Here is a 20,197-nt window from a genome sequence, read left to right as displayed (position 1 = left end):
ACGGTTACATTTTTTACTTGCATAGATGACAGTAATTGCAGAAATTGATTGAAGTTTTTTTCTAGATAGCCATGCCTTTTTTAATCAAGAAAAACTGAAAGTGAGTTTGCATATTTTGCACAGCTGTGCGCAGTTGGATGGAGCTGGTAATTAGACATTTCCAAACTGTGACTCCTTGGGAAGGATTATGCAGCGCAGCTCGGAACTACGTCAGCAAGCTTATATTTATAGAACCTGCTTGTAAGGAATATCTGCCAGTTAAAGGGCTAGTAACACCAAAATACAACACAATTCATATACACTGAAATATACGGTTACACCATGGGTTTTCTTCAAAAGCTTCAAAAGGTTTTTTTTTTTTTTTCTGAAGTACAGATCTTTACAGAAAGGGCGTTGGGCAAGATCTAAGAGTTCAAGGGCCTCAAGTGTGGCCCCTGACTTCTTAAAAGTTAACATGTTATATTTCAGGCTGAAGAACACAAATGGGTTTATTAATAAACATTGGGCAGATGTGCACCTGGACAGCATCCCAATCAGATGTTCACATTTTGGTTTGCACAAACTCTCTAAAATAGATGCACAATGTGTGTACAGCTCAAGCAGTTTCTCTGAGAAGTTGGTGAATAAAGCATTATTATAATGAGTCTGAATTTAATGTAGTAATGTAAATTTGTTTGTATGAATACAACATTTCTGAGCACTCGTTATAAACTGCACAGGCAGCAGGCAGGGTCCTAATGGGACCGCAATTGGGTACCAATGGTTGACACGGGCGCGGACATGATTGCAACTCCTATTGTGTCAGTTGTGCAGTATTAATAACTTTGCCCTGTCAATTGGTTGGTGTATTCCCTTATACAAATCCTTCATATCTGTGTTTATAAAACATTTCAAACTTTTTTTAAAATTCTAGATTGAATCCTGAATCCTTCGCAATGGATGATGAATGCCAGAAGGTGAGTAACTTACGTCTTTTGCCCACTGTTATTATTGAATCTTATAAGCCCATAGCTGTTTCTTCATTGAAGATGCCTAGACACTACCAGCATTATCACATTTTATGCTTGTGCTGTCACAAAATAAAAACTTCACTTGTAGGAGCTTACTAAGACACATCAGAACTGTAATAAAATAATATGATCTATTGGTGATACAGCTTAATGTTGCTTTGCTGGGTTTTATACATTGCAGGTGAGAATACCATTTAAAGGAGATGTTAAACAAAAAGAGAGAATTGCTGGGTAGTACACTTTTTTAAATAAACATTTAGGGGCAGATTTACAAAGCTCGAGTGAAAGATTCGAATTAAAAAAACTTCGAATTTCGAAGTGTTTTTTTGGCTACTTCGACCATCGAATGGGCTAGTTTGACCTTCAACTACGACTACGAATCGAACGATTCAAACTAAAAATCGTTCGACTATTCGACCATTCGATAATCGAAGTACTGTCTCTTTAAGAAAAACTTCGACCCCCTAGTTCGGCAGCTAAAAGCTACCGAACTCAATGTTAGCCTATGGGGAAGGTCCCCATAGGCTTGCCTGTGTTTTTTTGATCGAAGGATATTCCTTCGATCGTTGGATTAAAATCCTTCGAATCGTTCGATTCGAAGGATTTAATCGTTCGATCGAATGAATAATCCTTCGGTCGTACGATTAGCGCTAAATCGTTCGACTTCGATATTCGAAGTCGAACGATTTTAGTTCCTAGTCGAATATCGAGGGTTAATTAACCCTCGATATTCGACCCTTAGTAAATCTGCCCCTGAGTGTAATGCATTTGGGCTTCACGTTGCTTTATAAAGCTTTTTGTTCACCAGCTCTCTAGTGTGGAATTTCATATGCTATCCGGTTTGCTAGGGTCCAGTGTGTCCTAGCAAATCAAGCAGTAATATGAATGAGAGATTGAAATGTGAATAAGAGAAGACCTGAATAGAAAGATTAACAATAAAAAGTAACTATAGCAATAACTTTGTAAGGTTGACAGAGTAATAAGTCTTTTGGCTTCTTTGGCCATTGACCAAACATGGAATAGCTTCCGTTTTTTTTGTTTGCCCTGTTTAGCTCAAGAAGTAATTAAAAAAGTAATGATTAAAACAATAGGCAATGTTTAGCACACACCCTTCTGTTTCATTGCACTCATCTATTTCAATTGAAATTGAAATTTCAAATTTAAATGTTGTACGGCGTATGCAACTTCTGGGAAATCACCAGCTAGGGCCGGAAATTACGAATTCACCGGCAGTACAATTGCTGGTATATTTGCAACACCCTATAAATCTCTCCCTTCCCTGACCCTCTCTGTGCTTATTCCCTGTCCATTTATATGCCGACTCCGACCATTCCCCACCCACCAAACCCATTTCCCTGACCAGTGATGTCGTCACCCTGCCTCATGACATCACCTCCCACTCCTGAAGGCCGGGTTTATTCAAGTTAAAAGGAATGTAGCAACCCTAATGCAGCCCCTTTAGGGCAGAGACACACTGTCGGTTTTTGGGAGATTAGTCGACAAATCTCCAGTTTTTTTTTTTTTTTTTGGGGCGACTAATCTCCCTGAACTGCCTTCCCGCCTGCTAGAATGAAAATCAACGGCGAGATGGCACTCAGAGCGCTTTGTTTTACGAAGTTGCCTCACAAGGAAACTTAGGGCGACTTCTGAAGACGAAATGATCCGATTGCCATCCCGCCGTCAATTTTCATTCTAGCCTGTGGGAAGGCAGTTCGGGGAGATTAGTCGCCCCGAAGAAGAGGAGATTTGACGCTGGGTGACTAATCTCCACGAATCTGACAGTGTGTCTCTGCCCTTAAACAATAAGTAAGCCTTTTATTATGAAATTCCTTAAAAATAACTCTAAAGAGTGCACAGAACAACATACTTTTCGCCCTGCATTCTGCCTCAGTAGATTCTGTATCACAAGCAGCTCAACTGCAGCTCTCTGATACTTTCTTGTCTAGAGTGAATCTCTGCCCCTTCACTTTTCTGAGCTTTCCTTCTCCATTTGACCTCAGAGGTGTCTAATGAGCATGCTCTCTGCTTCAATGAAAATCTATCCGGCAATAGAAGAATCCCTTAAAACAGCTGGAAGTCTTTTATGGCATACAGACAGAGCCCTGAGAATTTTGGGCTGTGCAAAAAAGACTTTTAAAATAGGAATGTATGTGAATAGAGTATGATCATGTACAGAAACAACGCTCTAATTCTGGCATTTGTGCATGCTGCTATAGGCATATCATAATACTTTTTACTTTTGTTTTGTCACTCGTATCAGTCTGAATGTCGCTAGTAACCTTTACATCATAGGTCAGTTTTTCACTTGCAGTGTTATTATTGGCTTATGACTCTGTGAGGTTCTCACTGCTTAAGAATCTCACATGGCATCAGCATTCTTTGGTGTATATCAAATTTTTGTTTAACCAGGAGGCGGCACCTGATGGGGAAGTTAAAAAGAAACAACAGAAAGATGCAGAGCTTGATAAAAAGATCGAAGCATTAAGAAAAAAGAATGAAGTCCTTATACGACGGTATCAAGTAGGCATCAAATGAATGTTTGCAAAGAAAAGTTTTAATGTTTTTATCATATGTTATTTTCTTCCAGTCAATGTTTCACGTTTATTTCTTAACTCATTTACCGGTTTACTTATGCTACAATAGGGATGTTTTGTCACATTCATACAGGTCTTAAAGAATCTAAATATTCAGTGCTTTGACTTGTTCTGCTTCAGCAAACTTTTATGTAACAATACAGCCCAACTGAACAATAATTTAAAATACAGTTTGTCCAAATATGGAAATATTGTTTTTGGCTAGTTGGTCAGAAATGTAGTTGCATTGGTCACTTAAAGGAAAACTATAACCCCTAACAATGTAAGTCTCTCTAAAAAATATATTGCATAAAACTGCTCATATATAAAACCCTGCTTCATATAAATAAACCATTTTCATAATAATATACTTTTTTTGTATTATGTTCCATTGGGTAATCATAAATAGAAAATTACCATTTTAAAAAATAAGGGGCGCCCGCTGGGATCCTAGGTTTCACGGTGCACACAAACAAACCATACATGTTAGGTCAGATGAGCCAATTAACAGAGTTCTGCCTTTTGATTCCACACTGTTACAGTTAGAGCTGTAGTTTTTCTGGTCAGGTGATCTCTGAGGCAGCACACAGACTATCATAAAATAGTGGTTCAAGGCAAGAGATGTAAAAGGGCAGTATTTACTTAAATAAATATTCCAGTTTGATAAGTTCCTTTAATATGTCACTTAATATGATATACCGTACATACTCGAGTATAAACCGCCCAGAGTATAAGCCGAGGTACCTAATTTTACCTCCAAAAACTAGGAAAGCTTATTGACTCGAGTATAAGCCTAGGGTGAGAAATGCAGCAGCTTCTGGTAAGCTTCAATCAAAAAATTGAGGGTTTCTGCTCCCATTGGAGGTGCCGGCGTCTCGTTTTTGGATGCCGGTGACCATTCTTGGACGCCAGCGACTATTCTTGGAAGTCGGCGACCGTTTTTGAGTTTGACCCGAGTATAAGCCGAGGTAGAGTTTTTCAACATATTTTGGGGGCTGAAAAACTCTGCTTATACTCGAATATATACGGTAAACTATCTTTTGCTTAAGTATTAATTTTGGGGGTATAATTTTCCATTAAGCTGCCTTATTTTCTCCTAGCTTAAGGCCTTCATACGTGGGCCAATAGAATCTGCTCACTTTTGAGCTAAAAAACTCAGAACAGCCTGTCCAGGTATCAGTTTGGTGAGTCTAGTCATTGGCTGCTGGAGGGGCCAAATGATCTGTATGTTGGTTGCTGAATCACATAAAGATCACCTGGTTTTTTGATTCTTCCAAACAAGATTTATATTAAAATAACCCTATACCTCTTCCGGTGGCCGTTACACACATTCAAACAAGCACACAAAGCTACTATAAAGTAACCCAGTTTTTCCCTTTCTAAAACATAACAGCTTTTCATAATATTACACATTGTTTTAGAAAAAAATGAAAGGCTTTTTATTTTAACAGTAACTGAACAACAGATACTACAAGTGCATCCATTAAGCTAAATAGGTGGTTGGGGAATAGTTTATTTTTTTTCTTAATTTTAATGACCCTGTCCTTTAAAATTAGTTTGACTTATGGCCCAGTCGGGTCATATGTGCTGAACCGAGGGACACGTCTGCCTTTAGAAAACAAAAAATCAAAAAAGCTTCAAGAAAACATCGCTTTAAAAACCGAAATCCTTGTTCCTTGTATTCAAGTGTTGCCCCCAACATATTCTTTGTGTTTCACCCCAAAAAAATGAAGGCCACAAGACTCAAAACCTGCTGCTAAACACAGCCTGTACTTCACCATGTGAGGCCGTAACCTTTTTTCTTTTCCTTTTTGGGAAACTTCTGGCTCTGTGCAATAAGGAGTGCATTCTGTCTTTTTGTCTCTGTGTTTGCTTTCACTATATAAAAACCATTACATATTGTCAGCAGTCTTGTCAGGTCCCTTCCACTGCCTCAATATGGATAGCATGGAGATAAGGAGCAATCAAAAATAAAAATCTGCAAGACAATGTATTAGACCCCTTTGCTTCCAGTATTTCATGAGTCAACTAAAACCTTACTTTTTACAGGAAATTGAAGAGGATCGAAAGAATGCAGAAAAAATTGGCATGGCAGTCACCTCGCAGAGACCTAAACCAGATAGCCTGACCATTACAATTACTAAAACAGCGAACGTAAGTGATTGAATCTGTAAAATCAGATTTCAGTTGAAGCAAATATGTTTGGTTTTTTTTAATCAAATTTCAGTAAAACTATAGCAGTATGAAGCATTGAGTTCTAAAAGGCCACTATGCCTTCATATTATTCTGTAGCAAATGGCAGTAGCACGACTTGAATTCACAGTATATTTACTTTCCATTTGCTTTATTTTCCCATGTTTCTAAGAAAGTATTATTGACTCTTATAGCCTTAACTATGCAGCCATTGTCTCACTGGGCGGTTAGTCAGACATCTTTTGTGCTCAGTGTTTTACAAGAAGCCAGAAAGTGGCTTGACAGCATTGGGGGATTGGTCAACTGCCAGGTCAGCTGCCAACTGCCCTCTATGCTATTTTTATAGCAAGGACCACACCCTAGGTTTCTCCGCTAGTAATGGCTACTGTAAATCTGTGCCAGTATAGGTATCTGTAATACTTAAAATGTCTACTTAAATATTTGAATGTCTAAAGGCCATTTTACTTACATATACATGTTCATTTAAAAACAACAGAGCCTGAATATATAAATATAATAATATATAAAAATATTAATAATTAAAATGGTGGGTCAGTCCATATTATAAAAGACGTTTTAGCTTCTAAGAACTTTCTTCTATAAATTCTTTTCAATTTGTTTGTAATTGCTATGGAATGCTATATTTGCCGGTTCCGTGCTATTTTCTGCACTGCTTTTTCTGACCATTGAAACAAGGTAGCAGAAGCCAGCTGATTAATACACCTGTAAAGAGCATGCAAGACATTGTGGGAAATGGTCTGTTTATTGGTGTAGAGCTGACTTTGGTTAAGGTGGCGGTACATGGGCAGATTTTAAGATGCCGATTCGGGTCCTTTACACCTCCCAGACAGATACCTGGCCAAAAATTTGCGAGGTCGGCTGGTTGATGCAGTCTTCTTCCCATATGCCCGTCATTGTAAGCTGATTGTTTTGTCGTAGGGCAGAAAGATCAGATTAGCTTGATATGGCCCACCATAGGCAGTTGAAGCCGGTCGGGTGCCCCGTGCTACCCTGCCGGCCAGCTTTCAGTCCCCGCCTCATGTACACGCTGTGTATGATCAACCGCCTGTATGCATGTACTGACAACCAGGTGATGTACAATGGGCCAGAAAATATGAAGCAAGTGGTGAAGGGAAGGCCCTGAACAGGGGTAGGCGGCTAAAAGGTATGTGCCTGATACCACCCTGCTTTTAGGCCTTAGGCACATGCCTCTTCTGCCTACCATAGTACCTACCCCTAGTCCCTACCCTGTCGCCCATCTTTTGGCGATCATATCGGGGCAGATCTGCTTGTTTGGTGTCCTTGCCAAACGACCGGATCTTATTGCGTATGGCCATCTTTACAGTGTTTTGAAATGCAAAACTGTATCAGACTAAATGTCATTGGAATAAAATGTAATCTGACGCTGGCTGCTGCTTTCTGCCAATCCTGACTGTCAGTATCTTATTGGCTTGAATGTGGGGCCAAAACTCCAGCCTTCCCAGCTGATATATGATCAGGGTTTGTTAAATACCTGCTTGAAAGTTTGGACAGTTCTGGGCACCTGATTTGATTACTGATTCGGCCCAGTTTGGATCACCACTTTGAAACTGCTTGAAAATAATGCAGCACTCTGATCAGTGATATAAACTTTTATTTGTGCCACTAGCAAGGCAACGTTTCAGGCTATACCAGCCCTTTATCAAGCTGGTATATCAAGGCAATGTTTCTGCTGGAGTCATTATTTTCATGTGGAAGTAACCTTTGCAGAGAGGAATACAGTGTGCACCCAATGCTCCAAACAGTGCATTAGTGTAAGTGTGGCACTTTTGACTTTTGAATTGGTTCTGCTGTGACACTTTAGCAATTATTACAGGAAGACTTGGCCGCACATCCACCCACATTCACTTAAGCTGTATTGTGCAGCTTCTCAGTTACTATTGGTAAGTAGTGATGTGCGGGCTGGCCTGATACCCATGTACCCTCGGGTTTACCCCGGTGCAGGTAGGTTCTGTTTGGTTGCGGTGGCCTGGTGTGCCAGTCTAGTTTTTCTCGACCTGCACATCACTATTGGTTAGCATTGCTGCTTCATAGCACTGGGTTCCTGGGTTTGATTTTGACTAGGGCAATATATGAATTGAGTGTGTGGCTTTCCTGTTTTATTTCCACACACCGAAAACATACATATTTGGCTCCTAAATAAACTCCATATCTCACACTATAGTAATATTTTGTGTGCCCAATACATTACATTTGCAGGATCTTTTTTATCCGACGTGGGTGATGTATGGGGATGATGTTTTGTAAACAAAAAATACTAATTTATTTATACCATAATGTATGGTAGTCTCTCAAAATAAAGCTTTGGGGCCAACGTCTTGTTTTGCAGTTACAGAGAAAACATATGCCTTTCTAAGAACATTGTGTATATGCATGTGAAAGTAACACAGTTTGCAGTGAACATTGGCTTGCATTTTAGCAAAGCTTGTTAAATCCGGAGACACCAAAGTGCTATGCCTGAGCACCTTCCCCAGATGCAGTGCTATACTTGGCTTCAGCTTTAAGCTTGAATGTCAGATCAGCAGCAAAGCTCAGTTACAGATAGTTGGACCAGGTGGCAAATGAATTCTGAGTATGTTTTGTTATTGACTGACATAACATTGAGAAATAAGGTGATTGTCCCAGGTGAACAAGGGGATTGTCTCAGGTGAACATTGCCTCTATTAACACCAGTGCTGTCTCTATGGAAATCAAACTTGAAATTAATGAAAGAGTGACAGAAAACAAATTCTGCGGAACGAGTCACCCTACCTGTGTTCTCAGGAGAATGGTTTGTGGATTATTGCAGGTGCAGGATTGAGTTGGTGGTGGTGATAAAACCCCCTCCCAACAGGCCATAGTTATGCAGTCCTTCGGCTTGCATTTGATTGCACAGTTATTGTCGATACAGGTATAGGATCTGTTATCCAGAATTCTCCTGGACCTGATGTTTTCTGGGATCTATATCCGGAATACTTAGACCTGTAGTTTTCCAGTTAAGGGGCCTTTCTGTAATTTGGGTCTCCATACCTTGTTTAAGAAAATAATTGAAACGTTAAAGGGATACTGTCATGGAAAAACATGTTTTTTCCAAAACACAACAGTTAATAGTGCTGCTTCTGCAGAATTCTGCACTGGAATCCATTTCTCAAAAGAGCAAACAGATTTTTTTATATTCAATTTTGAAATCTGACATGGGGCTAGACATTTTGTCAGTTTCTCAGCTGCTCCAGTCATGTGACTTGTGCCTGCACTTTAGGATGGAATTACTTCTGGCAGGCTGTTATTTCTCCTACTTAATGTAACTGAATCAGTCTCAGTGGGACTTGGCTTTTACTATTAAGTGCTGTTCTTAGATCTTCCAGGGAGCTGTTATCTTGTGTTAGCGAGCTGCTATCTGGTTACCTTCCCATTGTTCTGTTGTTAGGCTGCTGGGGGGAGAAAGGGAGGGGGTGATATCACTCCAACTTGCAGTAAAGAGTTATTGAAGTTTATCAGAGCACAAGTCACATGACTGGAGGCAGCTGGGAAATTGACAATATGTCTAGCCCCATGTCAGATTTCAAAACTGAATATAACAATCTGTTTGCTCTTTTGAAAAACAGATTTCAGTGCAGAATTCTGCTGGAGCAGCACTATTAACTGATGCATTTTGAAAAAAAACGTTTTCCCATGACAGTATCCCTTTAAATAAACCCAACAAGATGGTTTTGCTTCCAATACGGATTAATTATTTTTTAGTTGGGATCAAGTACAAGGTATGGTTTTATTATTAGAGAAAAGAAATGTATAAATGTGTTTTTTGAACTCCATGATGATCAGTTATAGTTATTGGAGATAAATATATATGCTATAGTTTGTTGGATATAATCATAATGAAAGGCTTCTGTTAGCATTTAAGAGCGATTCATTCAAATCCCTACATAGTAATGCAACGCCTATCCATTTTTTGTGTCCATGTATCTTTTGCAAAAAAGCTTTGGTGGAATGTATTTTGCATACAGGTATGTCATGTTAAGCAGAAGTAACAGTGATACAGCAGCGCTCGGGGGTTGACTTCTTACTGGGCATTTCTCCAAAAGACTATTTTCAGCTAGGCCCAAAAACCGTTGCTATACTCTTCCATTGTATGTAAAGCAACTGCCTGAAAATTAATGAGTTTTCCATTTGGTTTTATGCATAACAGACTTTGTGACCAGAGGTTATTTCTGAGCGTTTAAAAGGGATGTGCAGGTATACCCAAAAACATAATTTTGCCTAATGAAACGATGAAATTTTAGGCAACTTTCCAATATTAATTTTATTACTTTTTTTAAATGGTTCAAAATTATTTGTTAATGTAACTGCCTTTGAAAGTGGTAAGCTTGAAAAATCTAAAAAATACATTAAATATTCATGCATTGTTGACCATTGATTGTCTTTCCCTCTTTTTAGGAGAAAAGAATTGTAAGTGAAAGCTATATTGGCCTCAGTGACAGTGAGGAGGAAGATGAGCAAAGTTTTACTTTCCGCATGGGAAAAAAAGTTGAGCTGGAAGTTACAATGGACAATAATTCTAAGGTTGGGAATACTTTACTTTATAGTTATGATTTTATTTGGCTGCTTATCTTTGTATCATCAGCTGAAGGTTATTTCTCCTATTGCAGGAGAAGTTTTAGTATATCGGTGCTTAAAGAAAAACTAAAGCAGTCTGGAACAAATGTTGTACATTTATGTTTTGGGCTTCTGTACCAGTCCAAGGAAACCACAGCCCTTTAGCAGGGAAGATGTGTCTCCAAAGATGCCCCAGTAGCTCCCCATCTTCTTTTCTGCTGATTCACTGCACATGCTCTGTGCTGCTGTCACTTACTGAGCTTTGGGACCCACTCACAATATACAGTACACATAGAATATAAATGTCACAATACAAGGCTAATTGGTAAATCAGATTATTGGTACGTCCGCTCATAAACCAGCGCAATTATCATCAGAATTAAATAATCGGCCCTGTAGCATTAGCTTATATGGCGTCCCTTTCTGCTTGATAATTTGCAACAACCCCTAAGTTTAGCTCTTCAACAGCTGCTCAGAGTACACTGAGCACACACACTCCTAACAAATCCAAGATGGGGAGCTTCTGTGACAGCTTTGGAAACCTGAATCATTACTACTGTATAAATTATGAACCTTTAGGCTGGTTCAATACTTTCAGTAAATAAAATATAGTATTTCTAGCCATATTAATTTTTTTAGGGTTTGGTCCCCCCTTAATTATATTTGGCTCCACTAGTGGTCACATTCTAATTCAGTAAGTGCCAGAATTGGAATGGACCTTTGACGTGCTAGTGCAAAATGGCTGCGTTTGAAGGATACAGAGAAAAAAAATTGTTGAAAGAGGTTTTCCAGGAACACATGAACAGAGGCACAGGAAGTCCCAGCTGTCCAAAGTGCTTTGGAGTTACTGTTGGGAAATGAGAGACTGCTGAATTTGGAATGGACTGTAGAGGTGAATGATAGAAAACAGGTTACAGTAAAATTCATGCACAACATAAATTGTCGTGAGAGAGGAGAATGATAAATATGATGAGCTGTAGATGTGTATTATGCATAAATGAAAATCACTGGTAGTTTCAACCTTTTATGTTGGCCTCTCTACAGGGAAAGCGAGTAGTCTCGAAGAAAGCTGGCCAAGATGGTGCGCATGCCAAAATGGAACACTCTGGTTTAACTAATGAGAGACGGATGGATCATTTATTCGCCTTTGGCAGAGGGCACCGTATGCAGATTGCCATTACAATGGAGAAAGTGAGTGTTTCTGGTACTAATACTTTGCTTATTACTGGTTTATGTGATTTTTATTGTTCAACTTTTCTTGTTTGAAGTTGAGCACATCTGTTTTTTTTTTCTATATAAACATTTTGATAAGTCAAAATGTTTATATAGAACTATAGGTTAGACGCAAGATGCTGCCACTTTGCAGAGTGATTTGTCTAAATTAGAAAACTGGGCAGCAAACTGGAAAATGAGGTTCAATGTTGATAAATGCACTTTGGCAAAAATAATATAAATGCAAGTTATACACTAAATGGCAGTGTGTTGGGAGTTTCCTTAAATGAGAAGGATCTAGGGGTCTTTGTAGATAACACGTTGTCTAATTCTGGGCAGTGTCATCCTGTGGCTACTAAATGTAGCATGTCTTGCATAAAAAAGGGCATTAACTCAAGGGATGAAAACATAATTATGCCTCTTTATAGGTCCCTGGTGAGGCCTCATCTGGAGTATGCAGTGCAGTTTTGGACTTAAGAGGGATATAAATGAGCTGGAGAGAGTGCAGAGACTAAGTGCAACTAAATTGGTTGGAGGGATGGAAGAATTAAATTATGTGGGTAGACTGTCAAGGTTGGGGTTGTTTTCTCTGGAAAAAAGGCGCTTGCGAGGGGACATGATTACACTTTACAAGTACATTAGAGTACATTAGAGGACATTATAGATAAATAGCAGGAGACCTTTTTACCCATAAAGTGGATCACCGTACCAGAGGTCACCCCTTTAGACTAGAAGAAAAGAACTTTCATTTGAAGCAACGTAGGGGGTTCTTCACAGTCAGGACAGTGAGGTTGTGGAATGCACTGCCGGGTGATGTTGTGATGGCTGATTCAGTTAATGCCTTTAAGAATGGCTTGGATGATTTTTTGGACAGACATAATATCAAAGGCTATTGTGATACTAAGCTCTATAGCTAGTATAGATATGGGTATATAGAATTGAATTAAAAGTAAGGGAGGGGTGTGAATGGATGCTGGATTTTCATTTGGAGGGGTTGAACTTGATGGACTTTGTCTTTTTTCAACCCAATTTAACTATGTAACTAACTAACTAACTAACTATGTAACTATGTTTTCTGGCACCTGCTTGTAAAGAAGTATGGTAGCCCAAAGTTAAACAACCAGAAACATTAAAAATTTTATCAAAAAAAGGTGCCCTATAATTACTGGGGGATTACAAAGTGCTAAGGCATCCCCTAGTGAATCTAGACGCTTACCTCCTGCCCTGGGCTTGCACCCTTCTTTCCTCATAAAACATACCAGTCCTGGATACTTTACACTCAGCACTCCACTGCACCGCCATCTTTTTTGGAGTTCCCTGTTATCCATCTGAAGATTCTAGAAGGGAGCCTACACAGTAAAGAAATCTGAGAACCTGTTCTGTACTGTGCATATACCTACCCAGCTTGTCTAGTGCATATTAAGGGATACAGAAAAAGATCGGTGGCGTTTAGCAAAAAGTACCCTTGGCCAGTACATTTTTTTTTTTTTTTTTTTTTTTTTTGTTTTTTAGAAGAACCGCTCTGCCCTAGGTTTGGAGGTGGACACCTAGAATCCCTTGGGGGGGGGGGACAGGTATTTAAGGTTTCATTGTCCTTAAATTTGGACAACCTATTTCTGTTCTGTATATGTACAAATGAATTTTTTTCTGAAGCACAACTCCCAACTCCTGTCTTTTTGTGTTCAGTGGCCATGATAATTCAGCTGTAGTGTATATTGATAATGTGTATCCAAATAGAAAAGTATGTAAATATCTCTTGCATGCTCTACTGCGGTTTAAGGACTATGCAGTAGTCTTTACGTCATGAAACTGTCCCTTTCTAGTTTCTTACGGAGCTCTGGAAAAATGCCCTAAAATTACATTTTTGTCACTCTGATCTAAGTCCAAGTACAGAATTTTGCACTTCCAAGAATGACCTGAAGATGGTGACAAATCCTTTAGATTTGGTATGTATTACACACACAGTAGACGTTATACTTATACAATATGGCCCATGGTTTATATCCATCAGTGTAAGATGTCAGATGCACTTTTGTAGCTATAAAGTGGTTTGTAGCTATAAGGTGTAGCTATAAGGTGGCAAATTAAAGTTCTCTCAAATTGCACTTTATTACAAAAGCATCCATCCCTCTAACTGCCCAGTGTCTTATTCCCAAACCCAGGGTATGAATATGAGGTTGATCCTCTTTTCTGGTATAACAACCTCTACTCTTCTGGGAAGGCTTTCTGCTACATGCTGGAACATTGTTTGTGGGATTTGCTTCCATTCAACCACAAAAGCATTTGTCAGGGCACTGATGTTGGTGTCTGCTCCAATTCATTCCACAGGTTTTCATTTGGGTTGAGGTCTCTGTGTTGGCCAGTCAAGTTTTTCTGCTCCCATCCCAATTATATATTATCCTCTTTGGATATATCCTTAGTTGTTTGCTCCACCTGCATATAATATACCTGACTAGTTAATATGTAGTTACAGACACTAAGATTTATTTCCAATTTTGCTACAAAAGAAGTTACATTTATAGGTAGATTTGTCCAGACTGCCCTTAAAGTGATACTGACCCTAAAAAACGACTTTTTAAAATATGGATGTATGTTAAGTCATGTTGATCGTTTATTGCTGAGAGGTTTGGTTATTGTTAGTTGAAGTTTCTAAACCTGCCTGTTTTACCAACCTGACTGTCCCATCTCAGCCTGTCCGTTTCTAATGCTAACGGACTCAAATATGGCAGCCTCCTCATACAGGAACATGGGGCATCAAACAGGTAGTGTAAAAGCATTGTGCAAATACTTTATGGCAAAGTTATAAGTAGCATTCAAAGGCAATATTATGATAGTTGTGAGGCTAATAGAGCCTTCATTCCTGGTGGGGGTAAGTGTTTTTTTAAATTGCCCCCGCCAGCTCTAGGATACCCACCGGCAGGGAGCTCCCGGTATGATCGGCTATGTTGTACATAGCGCATAATGTGCTCCTGACTTCACTTGCATGATGACCAAGTCGCGGCATTCGCTCATTATGCTCATGCGTGTGCCCCAACATGACTGCTTAAAAAAATATACTTTTACCCCCAACCGAAGTGTGGGCTCTATTAGCCCGCACCTTTGGTTGGGGATAATATTTTTGCCCAACATGGCAATAGAAAACTATCTTTTTGGATCATTTTGATTGGTGATTTTAACTGTATATATAATTTTGTCACTTACCTCATTAGCCCAATGTAGAGCTTTCCAAAAGCCTTTTGACCAGATGTGTGCCTTTATTGACCAATGTGACTGCCAGACCAATTTCCTGCTTGTCTGGCTATGTTTTAGTTTTATACACCGGTATATTTTATACAGAGGTTCAGTAAGCTATGGCCCAAACATTTTGTAGCCTCTTTCTATGGTGAAAATGCACATCACTTCAAATGTTCAGTTCAGTCACTGGAATTGTGATACAAGAAACTGTTTGAAAAAAGCTGATATTCCTAGTCTTTTGGGTAATAGGCACTTGCCACTAGGGTTGCCACCGTTTCTAAAAAAAATGTTACCGGCTGGTGGGGGGCACGAACAAAAGGGGGGGTCCATGACGCAAAAGGAGGCGGGGTCACGCACAGTGCCACAGAAGGGGGCGGAGCAACACATGCTATAGCCAGAAGCCTGAAAAAAAAAAACGGTAAGTTCTGAGCGAATTGGGGGCGGGCCAAGGGCTTTTTTTAAGTGTACTACAAATTTCCGGCAACTACATTGCCGGTAAATTTGGAATATTGGCCCGGCATTGGCAGGTGTTTTACCGGCTAGGCCGGTAAAATATCGGCCGGGTGGCAGCCCTATTTGCCACAAGCCCAGTGTTGTTGTCATTATATTTGGTTTGAGAACATTATCACTTACATATCTGATCCCTGAGCTTAAATATGTTTTCTAGTCGGACTATGTTGAAAGTAGCATGTATATGATTTGCTCGGAATCTCCCAGTATTGGGCAATGCTGAATTTGAGGATGCTCCTTTCACATATACACATCATTTTTATTTATAACTTGCACTGTGCTTATTTTAATTCCTTTTATATCTGTTACATGGGGTGTTTTTCATATGCTTTGCTCCACCCATCAGCGGAGGCTTTTATGAGCAAAAATAAATAAATAAAGAGTTGTGTACACAAAAGCTTGTGTATCTGGGAAAGAGTGCTGCTCCTTTTAGTCTTATTTTCTTGGGACAGATATCCTATTGCAGCTATCATGTTGGGCTGTTCTGCTTCCTTTTATGGTCAGAATCTTTGCCAGCTGACATAGCGTTCTTTTTGTCCAAATGCTCCGAACAATAACACCGAACAAGGGGATTGAACTGGAACATGCACTGCAGATATGCACATTTGGCACACATAACAAATGCTTACCTAGTTTATCCTGAATACAGTGCAAACAGGAATCCAGAAATATCTTCTACAATACATTGTGTAAAAAGCACTATGTCCATAAAAAGATGGTGTGTGCAGTGCAGCCATTTCGCATGTCAGTGTCTATGGAACTTTAGCATTTAAAGGGACATCATACCCTATGAGGGAATTGGATTTAAATTCACTTTATTGTGTATAAATATTCAGTAAAACATTTTGTCATATATTTTACCCAGGTAGTCTGCCTACTTTTTATGTCTGCCTTTTTCACATTGGGTAAATCTCTTAATCTTATCATTCTTGATGGCCAAATCAATTGACCATAGTGTGAATAAATGTGACAGTAAAGTGCCTCAGAATATGTTGATTCTAAATAAAAAAACAATTCGTAATTGAAATAATCCATGTAATGAAGTGCTATTTGTTTGCATTGTTATACTAGGAGTGTGCAAAGCGAAGCAATGAAAGGAGGCAGATGAACTCTACCAAAGAGCAACACAAGGTGAGATGTTACCTGCTATTTTGCTTTCATCTGTTTAATGAACAGAGTTGCCCTGCCTACAAGCTTAAGCTGCCCCTGTGCTGTAGAAGAACTGCAGTTTTCTGCTTAAATATGACTTTCTGTACAGAGCAGTAGTGTTAAATCTGCTGCCTACCAGGTTTGTTTTTGTCATTAAAGGGGAACTCCACGCAAACATAACTTAGGCTTTTTGAAAAGTAAACATAATTGCAAGTAACTGCAAAATACATCAATTATAAATATGCAGACTTTTCATGATTTTTTATGGTTTGGAACAGTTCCCTAAGCCTAGCCCCATGCTCTCCTGCTGATCTGTCTGAGTACTGCTACTTTGTATCAGCAACAATCTGTCCTTAGACTGCATCCTCCAAACCCCACAATTCTCTGCACTCTTTGATTTCAATAAGGAACGGAACATCACAGTGCAATGCATTGTGGGTTATTTAGTTCCTGCATGCTGTCTGTAAGTTGTGCAGAAGTTGTTACAATTTGTAACATCAGTGTTTAGTTCCTCCTTCCCTGCCAGAAAGAGAACTGTCAAACAGATGGATTTCGGCATAGAAAATGGCATTTATTCATACTTTTTGAATAAACCGGTAACTGTTATGCATATATTAGGGGTTTCTTTGTTATGTGGTCCTCTTTATCAAATTGTGGTTTGGAAGCCAGAGTTCCCCTTTAAAAAATTAGTACAAGCCACCTGAAAGTGAACTTGTAGATCCCCCTTATTTTATATCCAGTTTATCAGCATTTTCCCTTGCTATTTTATTTTAGTTGCAAAAAGGTTTTAATGGTCTCTTTTTTTCCAAGGGGAGGAACCAGTCATTAACCAAAGATTGAAAAGTGATCAATAGGTGCTCTGTAGATAGGTCGATACTAAGCACTGCAGTTCAACATAAGAGTTTGCAGAAGTATTTTCACTATGACTTCATTACTGTGTGGAATGATTTAAGGCACTTAACATCCTCTGCAGAACTACTAAAAATCTTAAGCTCCAAACACACTAAATGGCCCTGCATAACATTTAACTTAGAACATTTGTAGTATTTGTGGTCTTCCTGTTTATTTGAGAAATATTACCAATAAAAGCCTAGCATAACCTTTAATCCATATAGCCTGGCATCTATAGAGAGGCAGAATAGTATAGGTAGTAGCGTAAAACTACAAAAATAAAATCTTGTCTCAGTATCATGGGTCATGCTTAAACTTAACTTAAAGAGGATTGTCCCATTAAATTCCTCTAAAACACCACTAATACTACCTGAAGAATGCAAGATGCACTTGATTATTGCAAGTTGCACTTGATTATTGAAGGTTGCTCTTTTTGACAGAGGAGTGAGAAAGGTTCTTCGATGAACTGTCCAGTTGAAACGGTGAGTGAGCAGGAACGTTTAGAATACATGCGTTGGAAGAAAGAGCGAGAACAAATTGACCAAGAAAGACTTGCCCGGCACAAAAATTCTAAGGGCGAGTGGAGACGAGCGTGGGATGCTGAGAAGACTCAAAATATGTAAGTCACATGATCAAGCACCCCCTTACTGTCCAAGTTTGATAAAAAATAATCTCATCTTATTGTAAATCTAGAAACATGCAGACTGGCCTTTACTTGTTTTTAATGAGCGGCTAAAATTGTACTGTTTTATATCTTGTGTCTATAGATAAAGGAATACCCCAGTTTTGTACTATGCCTAAATGTTCCAACGTATTTTTAAGTGGCTGTTTTTGCTAAATTTTTTTTTGTGGTTGCTTCTAAAGGTTTGATGGTGACTCTAACTATACTGGCATAAACCAAGATGGAGGGAGAGGTGAGCATTAAGGAACCCTACTAGGAACTGGATGAAATACTAAATACTTAGGGGCAAATTTACTTACCTTAGAAATTGCGTTGGCTTTGCCGCACTTCGCCAGGCGAAGTTTCGTCATGGCGCCCCTAATTTACTAAAATCCGCAGTTGCGCTCACGGAGGCAGCGAAGTTGCGCTACCTTTAATTTGTCAGCCAAAGCGAAGTTGCGCTAGCAATGCCTAATTTGCATACGGCGCCAAGTTAAAGTACAATGGACGTATATGTTGCAGCAAATACATAACACTACACAAGCCCAGAGAAGCTTCATAAAATAAAATAGAGTTGTTATTTTGCCCTATTCATGTATAGTTTAAGTGCCATGTTAGGAAATGTAGGGGGAAGGAGGGTACTCCCAAAAAAATTTACGATCTTTTTCAGCCTATCACCCTTAAAAAAGTAAGACACCAGCGTTTTTGGGACTTAGAAAAAATTTCAGCTTTTTTTGAAGCAAGCCCTATCTACTCTATTGCACTTAGCATGGTCTGAGGTGGCGAAGGCAAGTCTGGCGCAAGAGGGTCACGTTCAGTAAAATCCGCAAATTAGTGAATTAGCTTAGTTACGTCCCTTTGCCATAGCGCAACTTCGTCTGGCGTAAGGGTGCGAAGTAGCGTTAGAGTAGGTCCACTTCGCTAGCGAATTTATGCCAGCACCCATTAGTAAATTGGCGAAGTAACGAAATGACGTCACGCAGGCGAATTTTTGTTAGCGTTAGCCACTTTGCCATTAAGTAAATTTGCCCCTTAGGCTTTCCTAAATAAGAACAATTGCCATCCATGTTTAATTACCCAAAAGACATTATTCACCTTTATGTTAACTTGTAGTATGTTTATAGAATTGCTAATTCTAAGCAACATTTCAATTAGCCTTTGGTTTTGCTTTTTTTTTTTTTTTAAATTATTTTCATTTTTCTTCTGACTCTTTCCGACTTTGAAATGGGGTCCCTGACACCATCTAAAAAGCAAATGCTCTGTAAGGCTACAAATTTGCTACTTTTTATTACTCCTCTTTCTATTCGGTTCCTCTCCTATTCATATTCCAGTCTTTCAGTAAAATCAGTGCATAGTTGCTAGTGTATTTTGGACCCTAGCAACCAATTGCTGAAATTTCAAACTGGAGAGTTGCTGATTAAAAAGCTAAATAACTGAAAAATCACAAATTATGTCATGACACAGTAAGGAAATGATAAAAATGATGTGTCCAATCTCAGGGTATTTGTAGACGTATGCATCTCTCTGGCAACCATGTAGAACAGAATGATTGTCATTCACAATATGGTCAAATGGAACTTGCAACTTCCAGAAGTTTTGTGTGCCATTTGCATATCGAACACAAGATACAGTGAAACCTGCCTGAGTTTCCCCTAATTTTACAATGTTTTTTGTGGTCCCGCCAATATTTAATGCATAATGTATTTCCCTAAAAAAATGTAAAGTGGGGGTTCTACATCCATAGTGGTGAATAGAAAAGCCTATGGTGGTTGAACACTAGGTATAATTCTTCATTCCCTTATGACGTTGGGGGGAACTAGATGTTAAGGTCGTGCCCCATTGTTTCTTACTTGTGAGGCAATTGTGGCCAAGCAGCCAGTAATTAATGGAAAACGTCATGTAAAGTCAGTAAGTTAGGGGCAACTAAACCTATATAATCAACCCATAGGATAAATGGAATAACATCTGCTAAATATCATTCTAAAGCATAGCTTATGGTGTCTAAGTGTGGGTGTCTCCTACGCCATTTCCTTAAGATGGCCATAGACGCAAAGAACCGATTGTTTGAATCTTCGAGCGATCTGACTTCCCCATCTCCCGACCTGCCACTAACCATTCAGATCAAATAAAGTAGAAAAGAACAGATCAGCCGA

The 20,197-nt window shown here is 39.1% G+C and overlaps 1 protein-coding gene across 4 annotated transcripts in view; it reads left to right on the top strand.

Annotated features, from left to right (window-relative positions):
* Positions 1-20,197, top strand: part of LOC108699256 (coiled-coil domain-containing protein 9B) — a 41,435-nt gene that overhangs the window by 9,149 nt on the left and 12,089 nt on the right. For all 4 annotated transcript variants that reach the window (XM_018231230.2, XM_018231231.2, XM_041573378.1 and 1 more), the window contains exons 2-9: positions 914-956; positions 3,420-3,530; positions 5,633-5,737; positions 10,229-10,354; positions 11,432-11,578; positions 16,415-16,474; positions 17,824-18,002; positions 18,248-18,297. In XM_018231230.2, coding sequence (XP_018086719.1) covers positions 914-956; positions 3,420-3,530; positions 5,633-5,737; positions 10,229-10,354; positions 11,432-11,578; positions 16,415-16,474; positions 17,824-18,002; positions 18,248-18,297 — 821 coding nt within the window. The remainder of the gene's footprint in view (positions 1-913; positions 957-3,419; positions 3,531-5,632; positions 5,738-10,228; positions 10,355-11,431; positions 11,579-16,414; positions 16,475-17,823; positions 18,003-18,247; positions 18,298-20,197) is intronic.

This window comes from Xenopus laevis, chromosome 8L, assembly GCF_017654675.1.
Source record: "Xenopus laevis strain J_2021 chromosome 8L, Xenopus_laevis_v10.1, whole genome shotgun sequence".
Taxonomy (NCBI): Eukaryota; Metazoa; Chordata; class Amphibia; order Anura; family Pipidae; genus Xenopus; species Xenopus laevis.
This window is presented reverse-complemented; position numbering and strand designations above follow the sequence as displayed.